This window comes from Echiichthys vipera (assembly GCF_963691815.1).
Source record: "Echiichthys vipera genome assembly, chromosome: 7".
Taxonomy (NCBI): Eukaryota; Metazoa; Chordata; class Actinopteri; order Perciformes; family Trachinidae; genus Echiichthys; species Echiichthys vipera.
The window spans coordinates 34,711,099-34,737,427 of record NC_139832.1 but is presented as its reverse complement, the minus strand read 5'-3'; the positions used below and the strand labels follow the sequence as shown (position 1 = coordinate 34,737,427).

At 41.2% G+C, this 26,329-nt stretch overlaps 2 protein-coding genes across 2 annotated transcripts; both read left to right on the top strand.

The window, feature by feature from the left end:
• Positions 1 to 425: 425 nt before the first annotated feature.
• Positions 426 to 22,523, top strand: pyurf (PIGY upstream open reading frame; the record flags this gene model as incomplete). The annotated part of the gene is made up of 3 exons (XM_083916073.1): positions 426 to 495; positions 2,471 to 2,592; positions 22,379 to 22,523. Exons 1-3 carry the CDS (start codon positions 469 to 471, stop codon positions 22,521 to 22,523), a joined length of 294 nt encoding a protein of 97 aa, XP_083772199.1. The 5' UTR covers positions 426 to 468.
• A 235-nt stretch (positions 22,524 to 22,758) lies between these two features.
• Positions 22,759 to 24,483, top strand: LOC310948825 (phosphatidylinositol N-acetylglucosaminyltransferase subunit Y-like). Its single transcript, XM_083916075.1, has one exon. It carries the CDS (start codon positions 22,773 to 22,775, stop codon positions 22,983 to 22,985), a length of 213 nt encoding a protein of 70 aa, XP_083772201.1. The 5' UTR covers positions 22,759 to 22,772; the 3' UTR covers positions 22,986 to 24,483.
• The last annotated feature ends 1,846 nt before the right edge of the window (positions 24,484 to 26,329 follow it).

Below are 26,329 nucleotides of genomic sequence, written 5' to 3'. Positions count from 1 at the left end.
TATTAACATATAGGGTTCGGCTCTTGTTTTTTTTTTTAGTGCTTTAAATGGAAGTGTGTCTGTTTGACTTGTATTTAGATGTGTCCAAAATGTCATCTCTCTCTGACCTAATTGTATTAATACTCTTGATTTATATGTATTTTAATTTTCTGTGTGTGTGTGTGTGTGTGTGTGTGAGAGAGAGAGAAAGAGAGAGAGTGAGTGAGAGAGAGATTTATGTATTCATGTATGAAATATAGCCTATTAATACTCTATAAATGATTTCTACTGTTGTGTTTATATTTATAGTGTTTGTAAAACACCTATCATACATCACATATATCATATATCAGAATATTCTATTACTGTTATCCCACTATGAATATTTAAATACGCCGAACCGTGTCCTGTCCTTACACTGAGTGGAGCGGGCGACCGGTCCAAGATGGCGGCCCCACCGCTCGTCAGCGCCAATAGGCCCAACATTCGATGAGGCGTCTACTCTTTATGTCTATGGTGAGTATCCTCAAATTCCCGCATACTTTCTGGTATTATACGTCACTTCCGTCAAGCCAGGAGCTTATGTCAAGTGAGGGGCTTGTGCTCCTGTTCTGCAGCTGGATGCTACTCTCTATTTCACTGCAGTCAACCCTGCCGAACCAGGTTTTTGCTGTACGTGTATAAACTAGCCATTACGGTAATAGCGGCTTAGAACTGGTTTCAAAGTAAAAGCATTCCTCGGGTACATACCGAAAGACGGTCAATAAAAGAAAATACTGTCGAAGGAAACATACAGACGTTGTGATATGATATATGATTTTTGATTCAAATTTAATGGAAACGCCCAGTTATTACTGACTAATTCCACTTCAGGGTTATAGTCCATGACCACCTAGGGTTACCCAGGAAGTTTCAAGACATTCTGATGTGTAGTTTCAAAATAAAAATCCATCAAATTTTCTAAATTACGAGAAATGTTACATATGAATTTGGATTCAATTTTAAAGGAAACACTCTGTTATCACTAACTTATTCCACTTCAGGGTCATAGTTCATGACCCCGAGGGTCACCCAGGAAGTTTCAAGACGTTCCAATATCAACACACTCAACATGTTCTATGTAATATTAAGAATTCTAGTTGTGAAATCGAATTATAAATACTTATTTTATGCATGACTTTAAAAGTAATTTTGAAATGCCATCACTGGGTTAAAATTATTACAATTAGTTACTACTGTTTGATTCCCCATTTTTCCAGGTTGCTGGCCCTATTCCTCCACCAAGTGGGCTTCATTGCTCTTCAAATGTTTATCCTGGTTTAAATATTTTAACCCTCAAGATTTTGCCTGTATGTATTCTTTTCTCTTTGTAGGATCACAGTGGATGAAAATAATATGGTCTTGCAAGTATATGAATCCTACTTTTGATGAGTAAGACAAAGTTCAGGGTCAGCTCCATTACTCTACAGGCCAAACCATTTCAGCCCACCAGGAGTTTTACCTCTGAACCGCTAGCTAGCGGTATAAGGCCTTCATCCATTAACTTTGGTTCACCACTGTATTGTGCTACTTCTATGAAACAATCAAACAAGGGTTTACTTTAAAAATATAAATAATACAAATAAAATACATTTAAGGATGAGTTTACATTGTGGGCTCTTACAAAGCTTATTATTTTTTCCTAAAAGCAAATATTAGTTTTTCTCATTTAGTTTTTTTTCTCAGATCAGAAATTAATTTCTCAAAACTACTTGTTCCATCTTCACATCATTGTGTCACTTTTGCACATCAAAAGAGCAGTTTCTCATTTCTATAAACAAATGGAAAATGCTGTACAGTTCTATGCTGTTTCCTACATAATCAATTGCTTATGTCTTGTTGATACATTGATTTTTGTATAATGCATGTATGTTTGAATAAAGACTTTCATAATGATTTCATTAGATGTCTTTATTCAGTTTTGTCTCCAGATTATGGACAGATACATTCGTAGACTACTATATAAACTCTGCTTTCCGAGACATCAGAATGTCTTGAAACGTCCTGGGTGACACTATGGGGTTGTGTTTTATATAACGCTGATTTTGATATAGGGTCAGAAAACGGACCATTGTTCAAAATTCCAATAAAATCTATTGTCATTAGCTTACATGTTTTAATTAGTTGGGCTTTTATTTTGAAAGTACATATCACAACGTCCGCACATTTCCTTCGACAGTATTTTTCTCTTCTTACGGTATGTACCCAAGGAATGCTTTTATTTTGAAACCAGTTCTCAGAAGCTATTACCGTAATGGCTGGTATATACACGTACAGCAAAAACCTGGGTCGGCTGGCTTGACCGCAGTCCTATTTTGGTTCCACCGTTTCTGTACTACTGAGTTTCGTTAGCTTGTTAATAGCTCTGGTCATGTTTCGTAATGTTTTGGGTAGATTGTTGACGAAAACAGTTTGTGTTCAGCGTTATGTAAAGAATGCACCTTTAACACAGAGGGCAAAACACGCCTCTGCGTCGACCCGGAGCTTTTCGGACGTGAAGGACGAAGTGCAGCAGCCTTTCGACCCCTCGCTGCTTGAGTTCCTGGTATGTCCGCTATCCAAGAAGCCACTGAGGTAAGAGGAATACGAGATAAAGCAATTGGGATACGAACGTACAACCTGGAAATTTTCATACAGTTCAGCAATCGCAAGAAGAGTGGCGGTAGTAAGTTTTTTGCCGTTCTGGGAACGTTCGGAAAACTTTCCAAAAAATAACCCTCAGCAAACGTTTGCGGAACGTTCGATTAAACGTTCACGGAACGTTGCAGGTGTTACACCCCTACTGGTTTCCACACGAACTGGTTTCCCAGCAGCAGCAGTGCCGAGCCTCTCTTCAGATTCACAAATATCTTACCAATGATTTCCCAGCCTGGCGTCGCCTGGCCTGGGCATCCGGGGCTTTAACCCCGAACGTTTTTTCATAAGCCCCGGAAAATTCAACTTCAGAAGAAATAATGATAACTGTACATTAACGAGCCACTTAAGAAGTTGTAGTTTTCCGTTTTTGGTGAATGCAACACATGATGACGACGAGACTGACTGGCTCATCAGAGAGGGATTGCGTGAAGCATCCGTGTTTTATTGGCTGATAGTCTCGCGTCAGCAGGCTTTTCCGGTATCTAAACCGTTGGCGCGCTGGAGGGAGATGTTTTAGCAACAACACGGAATATCACGGATATAAGGCGGTTTTTCAAAAACAAGGACACTGACTCGACTGAGGCTCACGTCTCCGGGGAGCCGTTACCAGAAACAGGTAATTTAATAATTTAAATTCTGTTTATTCCTTCAAAATTATGTGAAACGTGTATTGTTAGGGGGGCGGCGTGCCAGCGGAGCTGCAGGACAGTCCTCCCTGGTGAAAGACGCTCTTAGGCGGGCTGAAAATCCCTGAAGGCTCGGTACAGCTGGCGACTTTTCCCACACATAAATTCAGTGATATATTTCTCACATAAGTTACCGCACACAACTACGTAACTGCTGTTATGTCCTTCTAACGTTGCTGTGTGGGACTTCCGAAGGGCTGCCGAGCGCTGCCGAGCACCGCTATCTCATTTTGCCTGCATGTATACAGTTATTCATGTAGATATTTGTCAATGTTGTTATTGATTAGGCTACTCATATTGTTGCAACATTTAAACTCTTTACTACCATCTCTTGTATTTCGTAATTAAAACAATATAATTGAGCCCAGTGAGTGCCACTTTAGCAAGGAAGGAAAAAGACAAGTAAATGCTAATCCTGTTGCAAAGGCCAGTTCCCTTATATGATTGCTTTTTGATAACGTCTGCTATGATCAAATGAATCTGATGTTATATTCTGTTTACAGATGACAGTACAGAGAAGGAAGATAAAAGGAAGGTAGGAGACCAAGAAGACAACCTTAAGGAAGGCAATAACACTGAGGTCAGTGATTTGGGGGCCGCAGACACAGGACCAAGGCGCATAAAAAATCACTGCTTTCCTTCCAGCATGTTTGGCAAGCAAAAAAGAGCATTTCAATCAAGTTGGTTTGAAACATTTGAATGGCTGGAATACTCAGTCAGTCAGACAAGGGATCAAAAGGATACACTCAACACAAAAGGTTACACTAACTGGAAGAGAGCATTAGTCTCTTTTAGAGAGCATGACAAATCCAATCTGCATAAAGCCTCAACGATTCAGTGGAAGAGCTTTAAATCCACACAGGTCCATGGGGACATCCCAGAGCAGCTACAAGCCGCACATATGAGCGACATTTTGGATCGCAGGGAGTATCTTAAACGCATAGCATCAGTGACAGCTTTTCTCGGGAAGCAAGGCATTGCTTTTAGAGGGCACAATGAATCACCAGAGAGTGACAATAAGGGGAATTTGACCCTTTCCTTCAAAAGTATAAACCAACTTCATGTGCGACTAACCCTTCACTCTCATCCCAGAATGAGATGATCCAAAGCACCTCTAAAGTTATAATTTCAAGGATTATCTCTGAAATTAAAGAGGCAGAAATGTTCTCGATAATGGTGGATGAAGCAAGGGATCATCAGTCAGAGCAGCTTGCATTGTGTGTACGATATGTTTCTCCACAAGGCTTGGTGAAAGAGAGATTCCATGGGTTTTCCCGCCTTGATTCATTTGATGCTAGGTCCATCACTGACACCATAGAGCAGGAGCTTGAGAAACATGGAATAGGACACCTAAGATGTGTTGCTCAATCCTATGATGGTGCTGCGGTTATGAGCGGAGCAGTGAGTGGTGTACAAACCCGATTCAGGAAAGCATCCATGTCAAGTGGAGATGTTTTGAGAGGGAGAGTCTTCTTTCCAGTTATTGATCGAATGCTGAACAGGACAGAACAGGTGTTCTGTAGTTGGGGAAAAAATCTTGACTGGTGTACAGGCATGTCAACCTGCTTCAGAGCATTTCTTGGAGGAAGAGGCACTCAAACATCTGGCTGAACACTACAGCATCCCCATGAAACCTGAAGAAATTGTTGTTGCCAAAAATTTCCTTGAAAGAAAAAAAGACCTACCCACCATTCAGAGTGTGTTTTCCCCTTTGGACAAGGATATGTTCCCCTCCCTCAAGGCCATCTTTCAAGCTGCCTTGACAATCCCAGTCACCACCTGCAGTTGTGAAAGATCTTTCAGTGCCCTCCGACGACTACACACATGGCTGAGAAATACAATGGGTCAAGTAATTTCGCTATAATGTCAATTGAGAGGGAGATGCTGGATAATGTTGACCACAGGGAGGTCATAGATAGATTTGCAAAGCTAAAACCAAGGAGTTTCAGCCTAACACTTCCATCTTCAAAGCACTAAAAACAGAAGACAGCGGATGATGGAGGAAGAGAAAAGATTGAACCAAATGAGAGGGAGAGAGAAGATATATCTTTTGGAAAATGTATTGTATTTTTCATTTTTACACAATAAGTACATTCATAAGAGGGAAAGAAGCAAGTGAAAGAAAGAAACAACCAGGTGAAAGAGGGAAAGAAGCAAGTGAAAGATGGAAAGAAGCAAGTGAAAGAAAGAAACAAGCAGGTGAAAGAGGGAAAGAAGCAAGTGAAAGAGGGAAACAAGCAAGTGAAAGAAAGAAGCAAGCAGGTGTAAGAGGGAAACAAGCAAGTGAAAGAAGGAAAAAAGCAAGTGAAAGAGGGAAATAAGCAAGTGAAAAAAATAAACAAGCAAGTCTTTGTTTTTCTGGCTGCAGATTCAAAGGATGGAAGGAATGAGCAGATGGAGGAAAAAAGAGCAGTAGAGACAGAGTTGCAACACAACACAGTAAAAAATAAATAAATAAATAAAATACCAAAAATTAAACTGACTCTGTAATGTTCCTTTTTTTTTTTTTTTTTTTTTTTTTCTTTCAAAAATGACTCCTGATATAGTCTGTAGATATCCTCACTCAACTTTTTTACATGGTCTGGTGTTTAAAAAAAAGCAAACTAAAAAACGAAAATCATGTTACTTCTAACAATTTTAAAAAATTGAGGGGGTTATGTGACTTGGCTTTAGTCAAAATATTTACAAAATATTTATTTTTTTGGCTTTAATTCCTAAGTGCATCATCCTGTTTCTGTATTGACATTATATTTCAATATATATATAATTATTTTGACACATTTTGAAGTACATATTAACAGTATTTGCCTGTAAACAAAACGCAATAAGGCTCAAGAAAGCATAGAGCTTTTTTCCCCAGGTAGGGTCCCCTAGACTTCCCTATAAGGTTCTGGGCTAAGCCCCCAATGTTCTCTGTCCCAAGAAACATATGTCGTATCTACTGTGGCGGATATGATAATATAAGTGCACACTACATTGCTGACCCCTTTGAAAAAATACATTTCAGAAAGTATAAATGTTTTAAGGGTGACCCTGAATCGTCGACTATTCAATGAAAATGAAAACGAAACAATGGATTATTCCAATCTGGCTCGGGGGGGGGGGGGGTGCTGAATGTCTGATTTTACATATAGATGTTTTGTTTTTCCCACTAAACCATGATAAATAGCCTATTTGGGTATAAATATAAGCCTATTAATAAATGCAGTTGCTAAAAATGTGAAAATACACATGACATACAAATCATTTTTACATAAGATGATTTTGTGTGATGAACAGTAAAACACAGAAGCACCCACTTTGACCGCTGTTGGGTTTTTTCCAACACTCGTCAATACGGTGCTTTTTAATGTAATGCTAGATATTTACTTTAAATGAACCAAGCATGGTGTTTGGGTCTATCCAAAGCCTGTTCTGAAAACAAACTAAAATGCTGCAAAGTAGAAGGTTATTTTAATTCTTTATTTAGTTTCCTGAACTTCTGTGATGTGTTTCACTCTGGCCTCTGAAGCTAAGGCGACCCTTTGCGGACAAAATTAACACAGGGAAAAAAATTTGTGTGGAAACCAGTAGAGGTTTAACTCCCGAACCAAAAGTGTTTGTAACCAACTGGCTTCTACACAAGGCAGCAGAAATGACTGTCTATGTAGCCATTGCCTTTGAGGTGTACATTTTGGCTCCCTAACATCATCATCATCATTAACCCATCCTTATTCTGGCTTGTCCTTCTCACTGCAAATTCTAACAACTCCTTGCGAGGGATCCACAATATCCATCGGCAGTCACGGAGCATTTCTGCTTCCCGTCCCACGGTTGACGGCAACACTGCCACCACCAACCAATACTAAAACTATCAGAGTTTTCCGCTACGCGCGCTCCCGCTACGCTCTTCTTCATGGGTTTCTGAATCCTCTTGGCAGCAGCTCGCCAAGCTCCGCTCTGTTGTCGTTCTCAATAGTTTCAGTCTGGTTCTTGAACAAGATGGCGCCGTGCTAGCGGCAGCCTATAGTAGCAGTTCCAGGTACTTCGTAGTTTTTATTGTGTTTTTAGTGTATTTCTTTATTTATTATCTGTACCCTGCGCTGTGGATACACACTGTCCACACATCAAGATGTTTATCCAACGGTTTGGATATCTCTTAGTTAGTTTTTTCCTGCTTTGGTCTCTCCTGGTGACAGGAAGCCGCCAACAACAGGTGGTGTCACCCCAGGCACATCTCTGTGAAAGACCGGTTCTGCAGCCCAGACATCGAGCTCATCGAGACCGGACTGCATCCATATTATCTGTCACGGGAGTTTACCAGCATCATCGCCATAACTGTTTACATTCGCCATCTGGAAATGATGCCGCGTGTGACATCATCCACGGCACTACAGACGAGACACCCCGGAGCATTCGTCATCATCACAGGTGACTTCAACCACGTCTCTCTCATCCACTCTCCCAACGTTTCACCAATTTGTCAAATGCACAACAAGGGACAATAAAACCATAGATCTGCTGTATGCAAATATCAAAGAGGCATACATCTCCACTGCCCTCCCTCCCCTGGGATGGTCAGACCACAACCTCGTCCTGCTCTCCCCGTCATACAAGCCTGTGGTTCAGCAGCAACCAGTGACAGTAAGAACTGTGAGGAAATTGTCTCCTGAGGCCATGGAGTCTTTGCAGGGTGCCCTAGAAGCCACTGACTGGGATGCACTTTATAAACCACACGGCGAGGACATCGATGGCAAACACTGATTGCGTCCATCCCCAGCAAAGAGGTCCGCTGTAACCCAAATAACAAACCCTGGGTTACCAGCGATCTGAAGGCAACGATAAAAATAGGGCCTTCAGGTCAGGTGAGCGTGCAGAACTCAAGCGTGTTCAGAGAGAACTAAAATACAGCATCAGGGAGAGTTAGGAAAACTAAAGGAGAAAACTGCAATCCAAACTGGAGAACAATAACACCAGGGATGTATGGAGGGGGATGAGAGAGATTACTGGCTTCCAGAGGAAAGGAGGAGTAACAGCTGAGGGAAATGAACAACGTGCGAGTTTAACATGTTTTTCAACAGGCTCGACCCCAGCAGCCCCCCTTCTGCTCCTCCAAGCAACTACCTCTGGTCACAACCCCCCCACAGCTCCACACCAGTCCCACAACCCCACACCAACCCCCGCAGCAGACACCAGGTTCCACCACCTTCTGCTTTCCCTCCACCACCCCCCACCTCCTGCTGGCCCCCACCACAGATTGTCTCACACCCCCCTCCCCCAGGACCCTCGCACTGCTGCCTACAAACTTCTGCAGCAGTCACCACTCTGCACTTCCTCTCACCCCCGGTCTGGACTTAACATCACAGCCAGCCAGGTGAGGAGAGAGCTGAAGAGGCCCAATCAGAGAAAAGCTGCTGGACTGGACCGCATCAGCCCTCGCGTGCTGAAGGCCTGTGCCGGCCAACTCTGCAGAGTTCTCAAGCACCTTTTTAACTTGAGCCTCCACCCTCAGAGAGTGCCAGTGCTCTGGAAAACATCCTGCCTTTTTTCAGTGCCCCAAAAAAGGACATCCTGTGGCACACATCCTGTGGCCCATCACAGGACCCCCTACAATTTGCTTATTAGCCCCATTTTGGGGCTGTTTATGATGCACTCATTTACCTGCTGCAGGAAGCCTACTCCTCCCTGGATAGACCCAACTGCTGTCCGTGTCACGTTCCTCGACTTCTCCAGCGCCTTTAACACCATCCAGCCCAAGCTGCTGAAGGCCAAACTGGAGAACATGCAGGTGGATTCTCCTCTCGTCATATGGGTTAATGACTATCTGACGGGGAGGCCACAGTATGTGAAATTACAAAACTGTGTGTCTGACTGTCTGATCGGCAACATCGGCGCCCCCCAGGGAACTGTGCTGTCGCCCTTACTCTTCACCTTCACACTGCAGATTTTAAGTACCGCACTGAGTGGTGTCATCTGCAGAAATTCTCTGATGACACGGCCATTGTGGGGCGTGTAGAGTGTGGTAGGGAGGATGAGTACAGGGACCTTGTCGGCAATTTTGTCAAATAGTTGTGTGGATAACCACCTGCAGCTGAACGTGGTGAAGACGAAAGAGATGGTGGTGGACTTTAGGAGGAACAAGCCCCCGCCCTCTCCAGTCTGCATTGGTGTGACAGACATCAACATTGTGGACTCTTACAAGTACCTGGGTGTGGTGCTGGACGATAAACTCGAGTGGACCACAAACACGCAGGCAGTCTACAAGAAGGGCCTGAGCCGGCTTTACTTCCTGAGGAGGCTCAGGTCCTTTAATGTCTGCAACCTGATGCTTCAGATGTTTTATCAGTCTGTTGTCGCAAGCACCATCTTCTTCACTGTGGTGTTCTGGGGTGCGGGCATCAAAGCTAAAGACACAAACAAACTAAACAAACTCTTAAAGAAGGCAGGGTCTGTTGTTGGCTCTAAGCTTGTCACTCTGAAGGAGGTGGCGGAGCACAGGATGCTGGCAAAACTGCTGGTGACCATTGACAATGTCTCTCATCCCCTCCACGAAACCCTGGACAAGCTTAAGAGCAGCTTCAGCAACAGACTCATTCAACCTTGCTGCCTTAAGGAACGGCACAGGAAATCATTCCTACCTGCTGCCATCAGACTCTACAACGCTTCACAGCAACGCTCAAGGAATACACTTTTATCTGGAACTGCCAAGCATCTTATTGTATATTGTATATAGTGTTTTAAATTGCGATACTGTACTTTTATAGTATTTTATATTTTGCATTTCTGATTGTATTGTACCGCTGCTATGATGACCTAATTTCACCTCGGGATAAACAAAGTTATCTATCTATATCTATCTATGGATAATCACCACATCAATGCGTCTTTCTACTCTGAAAAAAAGAAAAGTTGTCGCAGAAAACCGTCAGTTCACCAGAGAATGGACAGAGAAGTTTTTTGTTTGTCACTATGAAGCCTGTGTTTAATCTACAGCCATATCTGTGTGTAAAGAGGATAAGTTGATCAGGCATTTTCAGAAAAATCATGCTACTCTGCATTTATGTTACGTTCATTTTTGCCAGCCTGAAGTTATCAGATAAATGTAGTGGAGTAAAAAGTATATTTCCACTGATTTGTAGTGGCGTAGAAGTATAAAATAGCATGTAAATAAAACATACAAGTAAAGGACAAGAGCCTCAAGCTTGTACTTTAGTCCAATAATTGAGTGAAAACCTCTGGTTAACAGGTTTGTTCATTTAACAAGGATTGTTTTTTGACAAGCTTGTTGAACTTTGAGGCCCATTGTTTTACAACATCCATTAATGTGATGTTCATATTTTTCCGGCCCCTCATTTTTGATTATTTTCGTCAACCGGCCCCAATTCAAATGAATTGAATAGACCTGATGTAGCATATTTCAGTCTGTTCAGTGATTGCTGTTTGTGCATATTTTAGTGAAAGAAAACCTATTTTTTTTTTAGATTTGATAAGTGTTTATATTCTTACCTAGAAGGCAAACAATAGTTTACCTTTTTGCCAAATAAATATATAAACACGTAAATGCCGCAATGTGTCTCCTACTGTTTCAAAATCTCACTTCACTTTAATTTAAGATTGTTACAGTAGCCCCTAAACAAGCTGCTTCGTTATTTCAGTTTTTGCATTATATGTCCTTAGGAATATCTGGTTAAAAAGTAATCTAATTATTAGACTATTGATCTGCTGCATGGTATTTTTAGAATCTAAAAGAAATAGAAAAAACAACCAAACCGAACCGAAAACCATGACCCCAAAACCGTGATATGAGCTGAACATTGGATTTTATGAACCGTTCCACCCCTAATTTTAATAATGATAATATTAATACAAATAATAATAATTAAAGCTGCAAGCAGCGGTGAACGGGCCCTCGCACCTGGTGCATGTCGGGAAGCACTCGTGGCAGTGCGCTTTACATATTGAGAAATTCATGTAAATCTGATTAATTCCGTCATTTAAGTTTGATTTACTATTGTCAGTAGGTGGAGCTGTGTCTGTTAGTCGATATTGGCATGTAGTTGTCCTCAGGCCTTGTCTCTAATCATCTGTGGGAAATGTGGTGCAGTTTGGATAATGTATGCTGAAGTTAGAGCGACTTCCCGTTTATGGCGGGCGGCACAAAATGGCTGCCATGCCAATACCCAACACAAACTGAGATCTATCTGATAAATAAGACTCGAAACAGCTTATTGCTAATCATTTAATACCAATTAGATGCTCCAGCCTGCAACACTGTCAACAAGGTGATCGATTTCAGAGAAACTAAGTCTTTAATTTAATGCTGATGGAATCGCTTCCTTAAATTTAGTTAGAGCACTATCACATAAACATCGAGTGTAGGAACTTTTGCCCAGAGGTGAGTAGTCCTGTAATACGAATTCAAAAGTTATTAAATAATGGTCTGATTAAATAGGATTCTGTGGAAAAACTATCAAGTATTTAATTTCCACACCATAAGCCAAATTAAGGCTGATTTGATATTAAACTTTACTTTCCATAAAGGTATCATTAGAAATTGCATTTCCATAACATAGCTTTTACCATGCCCATTCGTTTTCTGTGTTATTGGCATGTGTGTCGTTTCATGTTGTAATCTATCATGTATATTATGTATATAAATATATTCATATTTTTGTAGTAAAACACCCAAAACCCCAGTTGTTGTCTGTGAACTTTCATTCAAAGATTTGAGGTCACTGTTTTACAAGAAGAAACGTTTTCAGATTGAGATTGATAGAAATTGATTAATACAATTAATTGATAAGAGAAACTGAAATTCTTGCAGGTGACTAGGTTTCCATCGGGCTTAGTCCACATTACCTGTCTATTCGGTGGTGGTGCCCCTTTTTGACAAGGAATAGCTAATTAGCCTGATTAAAACTTAATAAGGTGATTCATTAATTTATTAATATTCGTGTAGTTCTCTCTTCTTATCCTACACTGCTCACAAATAATGAGGGTGGAAATAATAATAATGTTCACAGTAAGTGATGTTTTGTAGGGAACTGTTTTGGTTCTTGGGCTGTGGGTGACAGAGTTGTATGAATGAGATAGGTGGATGTGGTTTTTAAGCACATAACGTTTGTTCAGTATTCAGTGGCTGGGCACTTCATGCATGTTACTTGATGTACCGCAAAATTTTTGCCAGAAAAAACCCTGGTTTAGATTTTGTGTAATGAATTCATTGAGTGGAGGGGGAGCCATACGATGAAATACTTTATACACAAGTTAGAGATCGGCCAATATAATGATGTTTTCCCAGTTTAATAAATTATATTTAGTTAGGATTTTACAATGATATGATTTTTACTCTTTGTCCAGTGTTTTTAAGATCTGTTTTTACAGTTTCTCAACTGATCTTAATGTGGTCGGTCCAGTTTGTGTCCAACTGGTGATACAGTAGTTCATGTTTGATACAATGATGGCATTCATGTACAACTATGAGGCCTCCGTAGTTAAATTATTCCTGATGTGTCTGAAATTTGCCAAATTAAATTTGATTCTGTTCACTACTATTTTAACTTGTGATTTAAATGTCAGTTTTGAGTTTATTAATATCCCTAGATATTTAAACTCTTGTACCACTAAAAGTCTTCCCTCCACCGTAACAGGAGAATCTGGATCTTTATTTGCAGGTTTTGCAAAAAACAAACATACTTTTTATTGACATTAAGGTGCAGACATGAGTTTGCTAGCCAATTTGTGATGTTGACCTTTGTAGCTGATAACTCTCCTGCAGCTTGCCTCGTGTTTTAAGCATGTAGATATATGACTGAGTCATCAGCATACATCTGACAGGTAACAGCGGCATGGTCCGTCGTTCTATTTTCTATGTCCGAACAGGCGCACATACCGCTACCGCCATAGGGCTCGTGCTCGTGCTCGTGCTCATACACGTGCGCACGCTTGTGCTCGTACATGTGCATACTGCTCTACAAAAGCATAACTGCGGACAGCGGGCCGTCCACTCGTTCATGTTTCAAACAAGTCTTCTCCACTCAGTGACACACTTGCAAAGGAAACAACACTGGCTGTTGGCAGCTCATTACACGCACGTTATGATTGTCATTATTTATATTTATTGTTTTAGCCTTAGTACTACGTTTATCCCTCTGTTAGATTTAATTGGTTTTAGTCAGTGCACATAAACCTACTTACTGTTTTAGGGCCTGGCCACACGAGAAGGCGTTTTCCTATAAACGCTAATTTTTCCATCCACACGCAGCTGGCGTTATGGAGCCTGAAAACGGTCTTTTCTGTAACCAGGTCCCAGAGTGGGAATATTTGAGAAAGCCCCCCGTGGCATTGTCGACTGGACGGCGAAAACACATACTTTGTTAACGATGCCTTAATCTCCACACCTCGGACCTCTAACCCCCGCGGCGTCACATAACAACAACAGCACTGCTGCATGGAGAGAGACACGGACCCACAGACGGAACTGTACTCTGAGCCACATGCATGGGAATGAATTAGGTTGACCATATATTTCTCCCTTTTTCCCGATGGTCTGAATAAGACGCTAAATTGGTGGCTAGTAGCTTTTTATAAATAAAGTTGCCAAGAAGCTCGCAAAAAGTAGCGAGACAGTGCCCGCCTGTGAGTGCTTTGGGACGGGGAAGGGTGATTCGTGCATCAGAGTCCAAAACACCACAAAAGTCTCCACTAACACCAGAAACAGTGGACAGATTTCTCTCTAGGATGAAGGAGGATTTGGGAAGTCTCCAAATTTGGAGAGAAACTCTCTGGTGTTTGTATTATGATTACACACAACAGCGGCGCTCCATCTCTTCTTCTCCGTGTTGGTGTATTTCTGTGGCAGTTACAGCGCCACACCCAGGCCTGGCATGTATATTACAGCGTTTTTAGCTGGTTTCACTGGTTTCGTGTGAACGCAGATGTTTCTTGAGCCGAGTCCGTGTGGACGGAAAACTTTTCATGAACAGAGGGGAAAAAAGGTTGTTTTCAATCGTGTGGACGGGCCCTTAATCTCGACCTTGTTTTGGCTTATGGTGTGGAAATTAAAGACTTAATAGTCACTCACTCATCTCCATCTTAGTTTCTCTGAAATTGATCACCTTGTTGACAGTGTTGCAGGCTCAATACGAACAACACTCAACTCTGTTGCTACTTTACAAACAGAGGAAGTTATCCCCATGGTATAACTCTCAAACCAATGAATTAAAACAAGTATCACAAAAATTGGAAAGTAAATGGCGTTCCACTAAATAGGAAGAACCCCGCTTAGTTTGGCAAGAAAGTCTAAAAAAATATAAGTAATGTAAAAAATATATGTAATGCCAGAGCAGCCTATTACTCATCTTTAATAGAGGATAAGAACAATCCTAGATTTCTTTTCAGCACTGTAGCCAGGCTGACAGAGAGCCACAGCTCTATTGAGCCGTATATTTCTATAACCCTCAGTAGTAACGACGTCATGACCTTTTTTAATGACAAAATTATAACTATTAGAGACAAAATCAACTCGCTTGGCACCAGTCTTTCTTCAAACCCAGGAACCTTAGAAACAACTGTGCGACCTGATATATTCTTGGACTGCTTTTCTACAGTTGACCTTAAATTAACCTCTACTATTTCAGTATCGAAGCCTTCTACTTGTCTCCTAGACTCTATTCCAACTAGGTTACTTTAATTTGAAAAAGAAAATGAATAAAGAAATATTACTAAAAATTAATAACTTAAATTTATAAAAAAAAAAACTTCAGACGGAGAACCAAGTAAATGTAGGGCCTTGACTTACGTTCAGGTTATGAGATTGAGTATTCTCAATAAACTTATCGTTAATCAAGTAAATATTAGCTATTACCAATAATTATCAAAGATAATAATTAAAAATAACTCAAGTTAAACCAGAGTTCCTCGGGGAACTACCGCCATAGACAGAGTGACAACTAATATAAAAGTCTTGTTAAATATATTAAACTACTAATTAAGGGTTGAACTCCGATAAATGTAATTGTTTACTCAGTTGAAGGATTTAAAAGTTATTTTCTAAGTAGAGGCTGGCTCATTCATCTTTGTGTATTATTAAATAAACAGACATATTGTAAACACAAACATGTATTAACAAATTAATAAATGCAACAAACAAAACACAATAAACTAACTAAAGCTAACAGCAAGTGTGTGTGTGCGTGTGACAAAGAGGAGAGGTGTGGGGGTTGGACACCTGCAGAGATGGTGTGAACATTTAAGTCACACAAAAGCCAGCAGGCTGAAGATCTCAGAAGTTCTTATTCAGGTTATGTGTGGGTAGTCTGTTCAAATACAGTTATAGTTAACAGAGTGTTAGTGTGTGCAATAACTGTGTGGAGCATTGCTAACAAAACATCCTCAACTTAACTGAATCAACACAGTCACACATAATCAACATTAAACATCATAACAAAGTCACAGTTCTGTGCTTAGCCGTTCATAAAGTCTTATGACATGTTGTAATGCCCAGTTGGTGATTAGTTACTAGTCCATGAGAGTAAGTAGTAAGTAAATAAGTGGCCCTCGATAAATTGCATTAAATCAAGCAAGGTATCAGATAATTACCATTTTGGTATGGTTCTTCTAGGTGACAAAGGTTATCCTCTAATGGAATACCTAATAACCCCGCTGGCAAACCCCACTACAGAGCAGGAGCGCAGGTTCGCCAGTGCGCACACAGGTCACAGTGGAGCGCTGCTTCGGGTTGACTGCCTCCTCTATTCTTTTCCATACAGCGTTTTTATGGGCCCCTTTTATTCCACTCTTAATACTGCCAAAAGGCACATCTTTATTTTGCTCCATCTCTGATGTCAGGATGCCGATCTCTGTCGTAAAAGTTTCTTTTCTTAACAGTGTTTCTTCTCTCCATGTTTGACCTCAGTTGGCGAGGCCTCCGAACCAGGAATATTTAAGGGTGTAACATGTTAATGACGATCGAATTCAGCCCGTAGCATTTATCAAGGCCCGCTCATTCGTACGCTGATATTGGTCGGATACGAATGTTTCATAAATCACACGTGTGTCCTGTTGACGACCAATTCTGCGCTCAGATCTCCGCCCGTTTTCATTGATAAATGAGGGCCATTGTGTCTCAGAAAGATGCAGAAAAACTAGCCCATGCTTTTGTTACTTCTAGACTGGACTATTGCAACTTTATTATCAGGCTGCTCCAATAAGTCTGTTTAGAGTCTCCAGTTAACGATCCAAAATGCTGCAGCTAATGTACTAACTAAAACAAATAAAAAAGAACATATTTATCCTGTATAAGCTTCTTTGCACTGGCTACCTGTAAAATCTAGAATAGAATTTAAAATCCTTCTCCTTACCTACAAAGCTCTTATTGATCAGGCTCCGTCGTATCTTAAAGAGCTCATAGTACCGTATTACCCGACTAGATTGCTGCGCTCTGAGAATGCAGGCAATAGCAGCTACGATACAGCGAGACATACCGCTGCTGTTTTTTTTACGGCTACAAATTTTATGGTTTATTAGACTAGTGATAGTATATATGAGTAACAGTGATAATAGCAGCAGAAAGCGTCATGCAGGACCACGGCAGCATGCACCACCAGGATCAGCGAGACAACAGGGGGAAGAAGTTGAATTAATAACATGCATTGATGAGAGATAAATGAAACAGACGGAGAGGATTGTAAGAATTGTCGCAATATTATGAAAATATGCAGTCCTTGTCATTAGTTTTATGTAAGAATCGAAGGACATATCCTGATCAGAAATAACACCCAGATTCCTTACTGTGGTGCTGGAGGACAACTCAACATCCTCCAGAGTAACAATATCTTTAGCTATTGAGTTTCAGAGGCCTTTGAGTTCAAGTACAATAACTTCAGTTTTTTCTGAGTTTAACATCAGAAAATTGCAGGTCATCCAGCTTTTTATTTCTTTAATGCACATTTGAAGTTAAGCTAACTGATCGGATTCTTTTGGTTTGATCAACAAATACAATTGTGTATCATCAGCATAACAATGAAAATGTATGGAGTGCTTCCTTATAATATTTCCTAAGGGAAGCATATATAAGGTTAATAGAATGGGTCCACGACTATGTCTCGATATCCTGTCCATGAAAATCACGAAACCAATGGTGACAAAGTGCACCCCTGGCGGAGGCCAACCCCCATTGGGAACGAATCTGACTTACTGCCAAGGATCCGGACACAGCTCTCGCTTTGGGTGTACAGAGATTGGATGGCCCACAGAAGTGACCCCCTCACCCCATACTCCCGCTGCACCTCCCACAGTATCTCCCAAGGGACCCGGTCATATGCCTTCTCCAGATCCACAAAGCACATGTAGACTGGATGGGCATACTCCCAGGTCCCCTCCAGGATCCTTGCGTGAGTGGAGTAAAGAGCTGGTCCTTTGTTTCACGTCCAGGACAGAATTCGCATTGTTCCTCTTCAATCTGAGGTTCGACTATAGGACGAACCCTCCTTTCCAGCACCTTGGAGTAGACTTTACTAGGGAGGCTGAGTAGTGTGATATCCCTGTAATTGGCACACACCCTCTGGTCCCCCTTTTTAAACAGGGGAATCACCCCCCCGGTCTGCCACTCCCTTGGCACTGTCCCAGACTTCCATGCAATGTTGAAGAGACGTGTCAACAAAGACAGCCCCCCCCAAACCCAAAGCTTTCAGCATTTCTGCTGATTGACATCTCATCAATCCCTGGGGCTTTGCCATTGTGGAGTTGTTTGACTACCTCAGTGACTTCCGCCAGAGATATTGACAATGATTCCCCATCAGCCTCCAGCTCTGCCTCTACAAAAGAGGGCGTGTTAGTCAAATCCTCAAAGTGCTCCTTCCACCCCCGATTACCACATCAGCTGAGGTCACCAGCGTCCCGTCCTTACTGTCAACAGCTTGGACGGTTCCCCGTTTCCCCCTCCTGAGATGTCAAATTGTTTTCCAGAAGCACTTTGGTGCCGCCCAAAAGTCCTTCTCCATGACTTCTCAGAACTTCTCCTGATGATGTGGTCCTGATGGCATTGTCTGTCAGTGACCTTCAGCACTCACTGGTGCTCATTGGTGCGAAGCGAGTTGATTTTGTCTCTAATAGTTATAATTTTGTCATTAAAGAAGTTCATGAAGTCGTTACTACTGAGGGTTATAGGAATACATGGCTCAATAGAGCTGTGGCTCTCTGTCAGCCTGGCTACAGTGCTGAAAAGAAATCTAGGATTGTTCTTATTCTCCTCTATTAAAGATGAGTAATGCTCTGGCATTACAGAGGGCCTTCCTATATTTTTTTAGACTTTCTTGACAAACTAAGTGAGATTCCTCCAATTTAGTGGAGCGCCATTTACTTTCCGATTTACGCAACATTTGTTTTAATTCACGGGTTTGTGAGTTATACTACGGCGCTAACTTCCTCGGTTTCATTATCTTCTTTTTAAAAGGAGCAACAGAGTCGAGTGTTGTTCGTAGTGAACCTGCAACACTGTCAACAAGGTAATCAATTTCAGAGAGACTAACGTTAGTACAGGAATCTTGAATATTAGGAGAAGGCATTCAATTAAATGCAGATTGAATCGCTTCCTTAAATTTAATAACAGCACTATCAGATAAACATCTAGTGTAGAAACCTTTTAGGTGAGTAGTCCTGTAATATGAATCCAAAAGTTATTAAACAATGGTCTGATAAAATAGGATTCTTTGGAAAGACTATGAAGTCATTGATTTCTACACCATGAGCCAAAACAAGGTTGAGGGTATGATTAAAACAGTGAATAGGTTTATGTACACTGACTAAAACCAGTTGAATCTAATTAAGAGAAACACAATACTTGGACTATTATTATCAACGTCCACGTGAATATTAAAATCTCCTACAATGATTACTTTATCAGATTTAAGGACTAAATTTGACAGAAAGTATGAGAATTCAGATAGAAATTCCGGGTCCGGTCGTTAGAGTCCGGACCAGGTACACTATAACAAGTATAACTGGCTGCACTGTTTTCCAGGTTGAATGTGAAAGATAAAGAACAAGACTTACAAATGAATTATATTTAGTTTAGGTTAAGGGTTGATTAATAGGTCTGAGTCATAAATAGCTGAAACGCCTCCTCCTCGACCACTGCCTCGAGGAATATGAGTATTAATATGACTGGGAGGAGTGGATTCATTTAAGCTAACATATTCTTCATGACACAGCCAGGTTTCAGTCAGTAAATCAATATGATTATCTGATATGAGATAATTTACTAATACAGCTTGAGATGACAGAGAACTGATGTTTAAAAATCCACATTTTATTTTCGGATTTTGTTGCATTATCGCAGATTTTGTGTTAATTTGTATCAAGTTTCTCTGCGTAGCTCCTCTTCTGTTCATTTTTGATCTGGTAATTTTTAAATGATTGTGGGGCAGACAGCGTTTGTATACTATACTGAGCTGGAAAGTGCTCCACAGGGAGCTCAGAGAGGTGTGTAAGACTGCCACTCTGCTTCCTGGGCATCTGTGCTAAGAGCAGAGCAGAGAGGTGTATTAAACTACGACTCTGCTTCCTGATCCCAACACTGGGTTGTCATGGTTTTAGACCGCTAACAACTGCGTCCAGGTTCTTAGATATGAGAGCGGCACCTTCCAAAGTAGGATGAATACCATCTCTCCTAATAAGACCAGTTTTTCCCCAGAAAGGCTGCCAATTATCTACAAAGCCCACATTATTTACCGGGCACCATCCAGACAGCCAGCGACGGAATGATGACATGCAGCTATACATGTCATCGCAAGTAGAGTTTGGCAGGGGACCAGAGAATTCACCGACTCCACATTAATTTTAGTGACCTCCGATTGACGTAATCGGGTGTCATTACCGCCGACGTGAATAACAATCTTACCATATTTACATTTATCCCTAGCCAGCAGTTTCAAATAGGACTCAATGTCGCCCGCTCTGGCCCCTGGGACGCATTTTACTATGGTCCCTGGTGTCGCTAAGTTCACGTTTCTCAGAAAGAAGCTGCCAATAACCATTGTTGTTTCCACAGCAGGTGTGTCACTTAGTGGAGAAAACTTATTTGAAACGTGAATGGGCGAATGGTTAACCATGGGCTTCGATTTAGAGCTATGCTTTCCTCTCACAGTCACCCAGGAGCACCCTGGCTGCTCAGGGATTGCCGGGGGAGGGCTGGCAGAAGCTAATGCTACACTATGTGGCTTCGCACCGGCTAACGTTATAGGTGGCCGGCTAGCTACCGTAGCGTAAGACTGAGCTTCAATGGTGCGGAGCCATGCCTCTAACTCACTGAGCCTCAAACACTACAAATACACTACATTTATTACATTTTACAATCACTAAAGGAGGCAGAGGAGTAGCTAAACATACGACACTCCGAGCAAGAGAGAGCGGGGGAAGCCATCATCAGCCATGAAGCTAACTGCTATGCTAAAGTGGCTAACGGCGTGTAACGTTTAACACCATGGCATTAGCGAGAAAGCAGCTGAAAGAAGGAGAGCTCTGAGTGCTTGAGTAGAACTAGTGACCAACACACAAGCACCGGAAATTACGTATGTCACCGTAACACGTCAGCACGATCAAAGTGGTAATCTTGAAATAAAGATGGCTCTAGATGCATTACCACGTTTACTGCATCGCTTGTTCAGAGAATGAGTTTGGGATTTATTGAGTTATTTACTTTTGAAGCTGATATGGAGGGGGAAAAACAGTGACGCCCTGGCCGCAGCGGCAAGGCACAGTGCACCCTATTTCGTGAAGCGAGAAGGGAGAAAAAATGCAATGATTGTTCATCCACCAGGTTGCGCTAAGCAGTTGTGGATGGGTGCATTCAGGGGGGGTCCCTCATCACACGTGAATTTTGGAGCAAATCGGACAAAGCATGAAGATATAAGTTTATGGTTCATCCACCAGGGGGCAGTCACCACATGGGGTCTAGTGTGTTCAGGGGCGGTCCCTCATCATGTGAAGTTTGGAGCAGTGGCGCTTGGTCTTTAAAGAAGGGGAAGCTAATTTTTCCGCCCTACATCATTAATGTGTTTGTTTATTTAAATGTAAATTATTAGATTAAATAATCTATACATAGTCTGTAAAGTGTCCTTTTGTTATGATTTGGCTCTATAAATAAAATTGAATTGAATTCTACCCTTCGTTCCTTTTCAAGAAAATGATCTGTGACCTTGTCGTACCAACTAGACATCTTTTCCATGGACTTGACCAGTGTCCTCTCAATGGCAGCAGAGCTAGGCTGCTTAAACGGCCTTGGCCCAGTTGGAGCTGCTGCGCCAGGCTACTGTGAAGTGTGACCGCCTGTGAGTGTGAGTGTGACTGACGGGGGGAGCTCTTCAGCTGCCGCTGCTCGTTGGGGAAATAAACCGCAGAGTGACAGAACAGAGTAGGCAAACACAACGCTGGGGATCGGTAAAGTCTCCGGATCGGTTCAGAACAACGGAATGAAATTTTTTTTTTTTTTTTTTTTAAGATTGTTGATTCGTTCATTTAGCTGTCAATCAAAAAATAATTCCGCCTCAGACAGCTCATCCAATCATCATGCAGAAGCCAAGCGTCCAAGCCAGCCCACTGTCCCATAGACCCCCAGAGACACTGAGCGTCCGATGGTCTGGACAAAGCCCAGCATTTATCCAATGACCGTCTAGTTTGGCTGCAGTTGAACAACCCGCTCTACGCTTCCCCATTGAAGTAGTAGCTACTGTGTAAAGCACTGTGGATGAATGAGAAGGAAGTTGGGCTGGTTACCTGTGATAAGAAGCTGATTCTGAACAGAAGATGAAGTCTTTTTAGTACGTATTTAGTCAATAAAAAGTACAAACAGCAGTACATATTTGACCACTTTTATTTTGGTGACATTTTAGGGGAAACCTCCCTTGCAGGTTTTTTGAGCAATCGCCACTGGTTTGGAGATGTCGAGGGAAAGATGGGTTCAGCTTCCACTTGCCATCCTGTGTATCATAGTTCCTCAGCTTTCATATAGTAAATATACACTGAAAAATAATTTTGATATTGCTCTTGTCCCTCCACAGGTACAAGAATAAGACCGATGAGCTGATCAACGAGGAACTTGGTATTGCGTATCCCATCATTGATGGCATCCCCAACATGATCCCTCAGGAAGCCAGATTTATACGGAAAGACACAGATTCCTCAACCACAACCACACAAGGGTAGACTCCATCACAACACCTCCGGCTGACCCATACTAACAGACATAACACTGTTGTGTTTTTAGGGTTTTTGTACTGAATGAGACAATGTTACACTGTAACTGGATCCTGCTCAGCTCAAATGCCAGATTGTGTTGTGTCACAGTGAGAACCTAACCTGCATTCTAGTCACCTGGGTAAAATTGCATGTAATAAATCACCAGAGGTATTCATTTACTCCAAAAGTTCCCTGTATCAGAACCCATCTACAATTATGTTCTCCCTGTCTATTATGGTGGGGCTAGTTCCAATATTGTCACTCTTCGGTTTGTTCTACTCTGCTGCAGTGGATGAGAACTTTCCTCAAGGCTGCACAAGCAGCAACAGTCTGTGTTTCTACAGCCTGTTGCTGCCAGTCACCATCCCTGTGTACGTCTTCTTCCACCTCTGGAGCTGGATGGGGATCAAGCTTTTTAGACACAACTAAGCTGTTCTGATTCTGTTCTGTTAAAGGGAAATCCACCTTAAGACTTCAGTACACTTAAATCATGTTTTGGTGTATATATGGAATGGTTTGACATCAAATATCACACCAGCACAGCTACATTGGAGATTAAATGTTGCTTTCTCCACAAACACTAGAATGTGATTGAGATACCAAGGAAATAAACACATTGCAGGACATGAGGGAGAACTAGAAAGGGCAGGCTAAAAGGAATACTCTTCTGCGCAGACATTTTGACTTTTCAAAGCAGGACAATAATTATTGGAATTGAAGCTGAAGTAGGTAATTTCTGTAAAAAAATATATGTATTTTTCATATTTGCTGAAACTCACTATTGCACAAGATGATCTGTGAAAAAGTAAAGTATCTTTACCACCATCTTTCTCCCTTGGATTATTAAAGTATTTCTGATTCATATCTTCTGTTCTTGTGTGTTCCCAGAGCCCTCTCTGTGTGCCCATAATGGTAATGCTAGCTCCCACCCATCACTTAGAGTAGTGGAGTCTGATGCAGTGTCAGTAACTGCTCCCAAGTCCTATCAAACTATGAAACTAGGCAGCGAAAACATGAGTATCATCAGTGTTATGCAACTGTATTGTCTATTTCTTTCATCGTGTATTTTCAGAAACATATTTTAGTATTTGAAATATAATTGGAAAGTTTGTGACCAGGTAAAAACCCGGTACAAAACCAAGCCCCACCCACCAGCCGGACAAACATTTTACAGCTGAACACTAAAATATGTTTCTGAAATCCTTTATGTGAGAAATATGCAATACATTAACCGAATATTAATTCATATTTGATCAGAACTGCCTAGTCTCAGTTTTATCAGCGCTATTGATACTGTCAGAGATTCCTCCACTCTAATTGGTTGTCGGCCAGGCACAGTGGAACGAGTAGATGACATTAGGAGCACACAGAGAGATATAGAGTGACATTTCTATTTCAAAGATCATCTGTCTCTATGTACTGTCAGGGTATAGTGACAGTTTCAGCATTTTTTATAGAAAGTTACCAACTGCAGCTTTAATAACAATAATAATGGCTGCATTTTATTTAGGAAGCCTGTACCAGAGCTCTGGTATTGAGCATACGCACTCACTGACATGGCTTACTGGGACACTTAATGGAATTGAGCCATTGTTAATGTGGTACTATGAGTTCATTTTTACTGGTTGTTAAAAGTTTTTTTTTAAGTTGCCTAACAACTGGCGCAAAATGTAAAGATTTATTTTCTTTCCAATGGTGGTTGTCTGATTGCTTGAAAGACAGAATATTGTGCAGTCACAAAGCTAAAAAAAACAAAAAAAAAAACAAGCCCCTGACAAGTTTGGTAAATGAAGCTCAAAGTCATATTTTGTTAATTCTGAACCTTTATGTAATTGCCATTGTTGTAACAGAAATGGAACCTTTTTGTGTATGTTATGTGACAAATGACGGATGTGCATTGCTATGAAGGTGAAATGAATAAAAAGCATACTGCATAACTTAATATTGAAACTCCATTGTGTGATTTGGAAAAACTTGAAATTCAAAGACATATCTTACATAGAAGTAAACCACGTGTACTACACAATAAGTTAACTTTAATCGATAAGAGTTTCTCTCATGCAGAACAGACAAAACTATGAACCACAACTTGAACATTCAAAAGCTATTACATAAGGGAGTAACATAATAAATGTACACTTAAAACCCTTTACCAACAACATTAGGAACAGTAGGAAACGGACCAATACACAAAATCATCATTAATGTGATGAGGATTATGTGATTTTCTCCATAAATTTCTACTCTATCATAAAGGGACTGACTGTCCTTGCAGTAACAACACACGTTTCTATTCAAAGATTGATATCTCTCAAACACAAGGTTCAGATTGAGTTTCAGCATCAACTGTTGAATTTAACTGTAAATCTGATGCATTGCTACTATTTAACCAAAGCCGCTAAAATACCATTTTAGACATTAAAGGCATAGTTTGACTATTTTGAAGTGTGTGTATGAGGTACTTATCCACAGTCAGTGTATTACCTACAGTAAACGGGGGTGGCAGCTAAACATATTTTAGCAACCTAATAATATCAATATTAGGTTAAGTGTATGCTGTATTTAGTTGATTTACCCTGCAGTCAGACAACCCTTACCAATGGATAGTTCAAAGCCACCAGACTCCATTTAAAAAAAATGTCGTCCTGGTTTATGGCTGCCTCAGTTGGTTAGTTTGTTTGTTATTGTGTAACTTTGGTGAATCTGAACTAACCATTTAAAACTCAAACTCAAGTCACACAATAACACAAACAAACCAATCAAGGCAGCAGCAACTCCCGTGCTGCTTTGGTGTCTGGTGGCTTTGAAGAGCGCATGGATAATGACTATTTTCTCCCAACATCTTAAACGGGGCTGTCTGACGACAAGGTAAAGCAGTGAACAATGCTATACATGTGGTATACACTTAAACTCGCAACATAAAGTAAGGACGTGGCAGCCACTGACTGCAAGTTAGTGTCAGGAAACCTAGCATGTAATTTCCATTCTTTCATATGACCTCAGTGGCCCTTCACACTTTTCATCTCTCTGCCCTGAGCAAGTTTCATCAGTGGAGACTCTGGTCTAGGGGACTGTCCTCCTCCTTTTGTCTTGAAAAAGAAGGACTCGTTAAGTCTCATCTGGACTGCCCTCACCTGAAGTCAAACAAAAAGTAATTTTGTTACTAAACATTGCCATACACTTCAATTGCCCTTTCTGCAATATTATTTTGATTTACAAAAAACTTTTAACTATAGATTAGCAGTGACAACAGTTTACAGGATTAGGAAAAAGATCAAAACTCAGTTAGTCCATACATTCCAACCCTCCTACCCTGTCTGTGCCTCTTAACTGTGGGTCAGTTTTTTGATGATTTATAAAACTGTATGTTTTAGGATTTTGTAATGTTTCCGGTAAGTAGTGAGACCTGAAGCCCTCTTTTGACCACAGAACTTTCTCCAGGAAGAAGGAGACTTCTGAGGAGCTCATTGCATTTTGACTGCAGGTACCATCATCTAAGGATGCACTCACACTGTCCGTTTGTACCTTGCCCCAAGCATGCTTCACGGTTAAAGTTTAGTTTGTTTGACCAATGTGAGTACAACCATACCCAGCCCACGGCACGGCACGGCACGCTTACCAGCCGCGGCCTGGTTGAGAGAGGTGGGCTTTAATAAAGCATGGATGCGCATGTGTATGAGCGTGAGCATTGAAGGCAGTCCTGATGTCTATTTATACAACTGGTCCCCTCGACAGACATTTAAAAATATGCAGCTGAACGGTTCGTGGTGGTC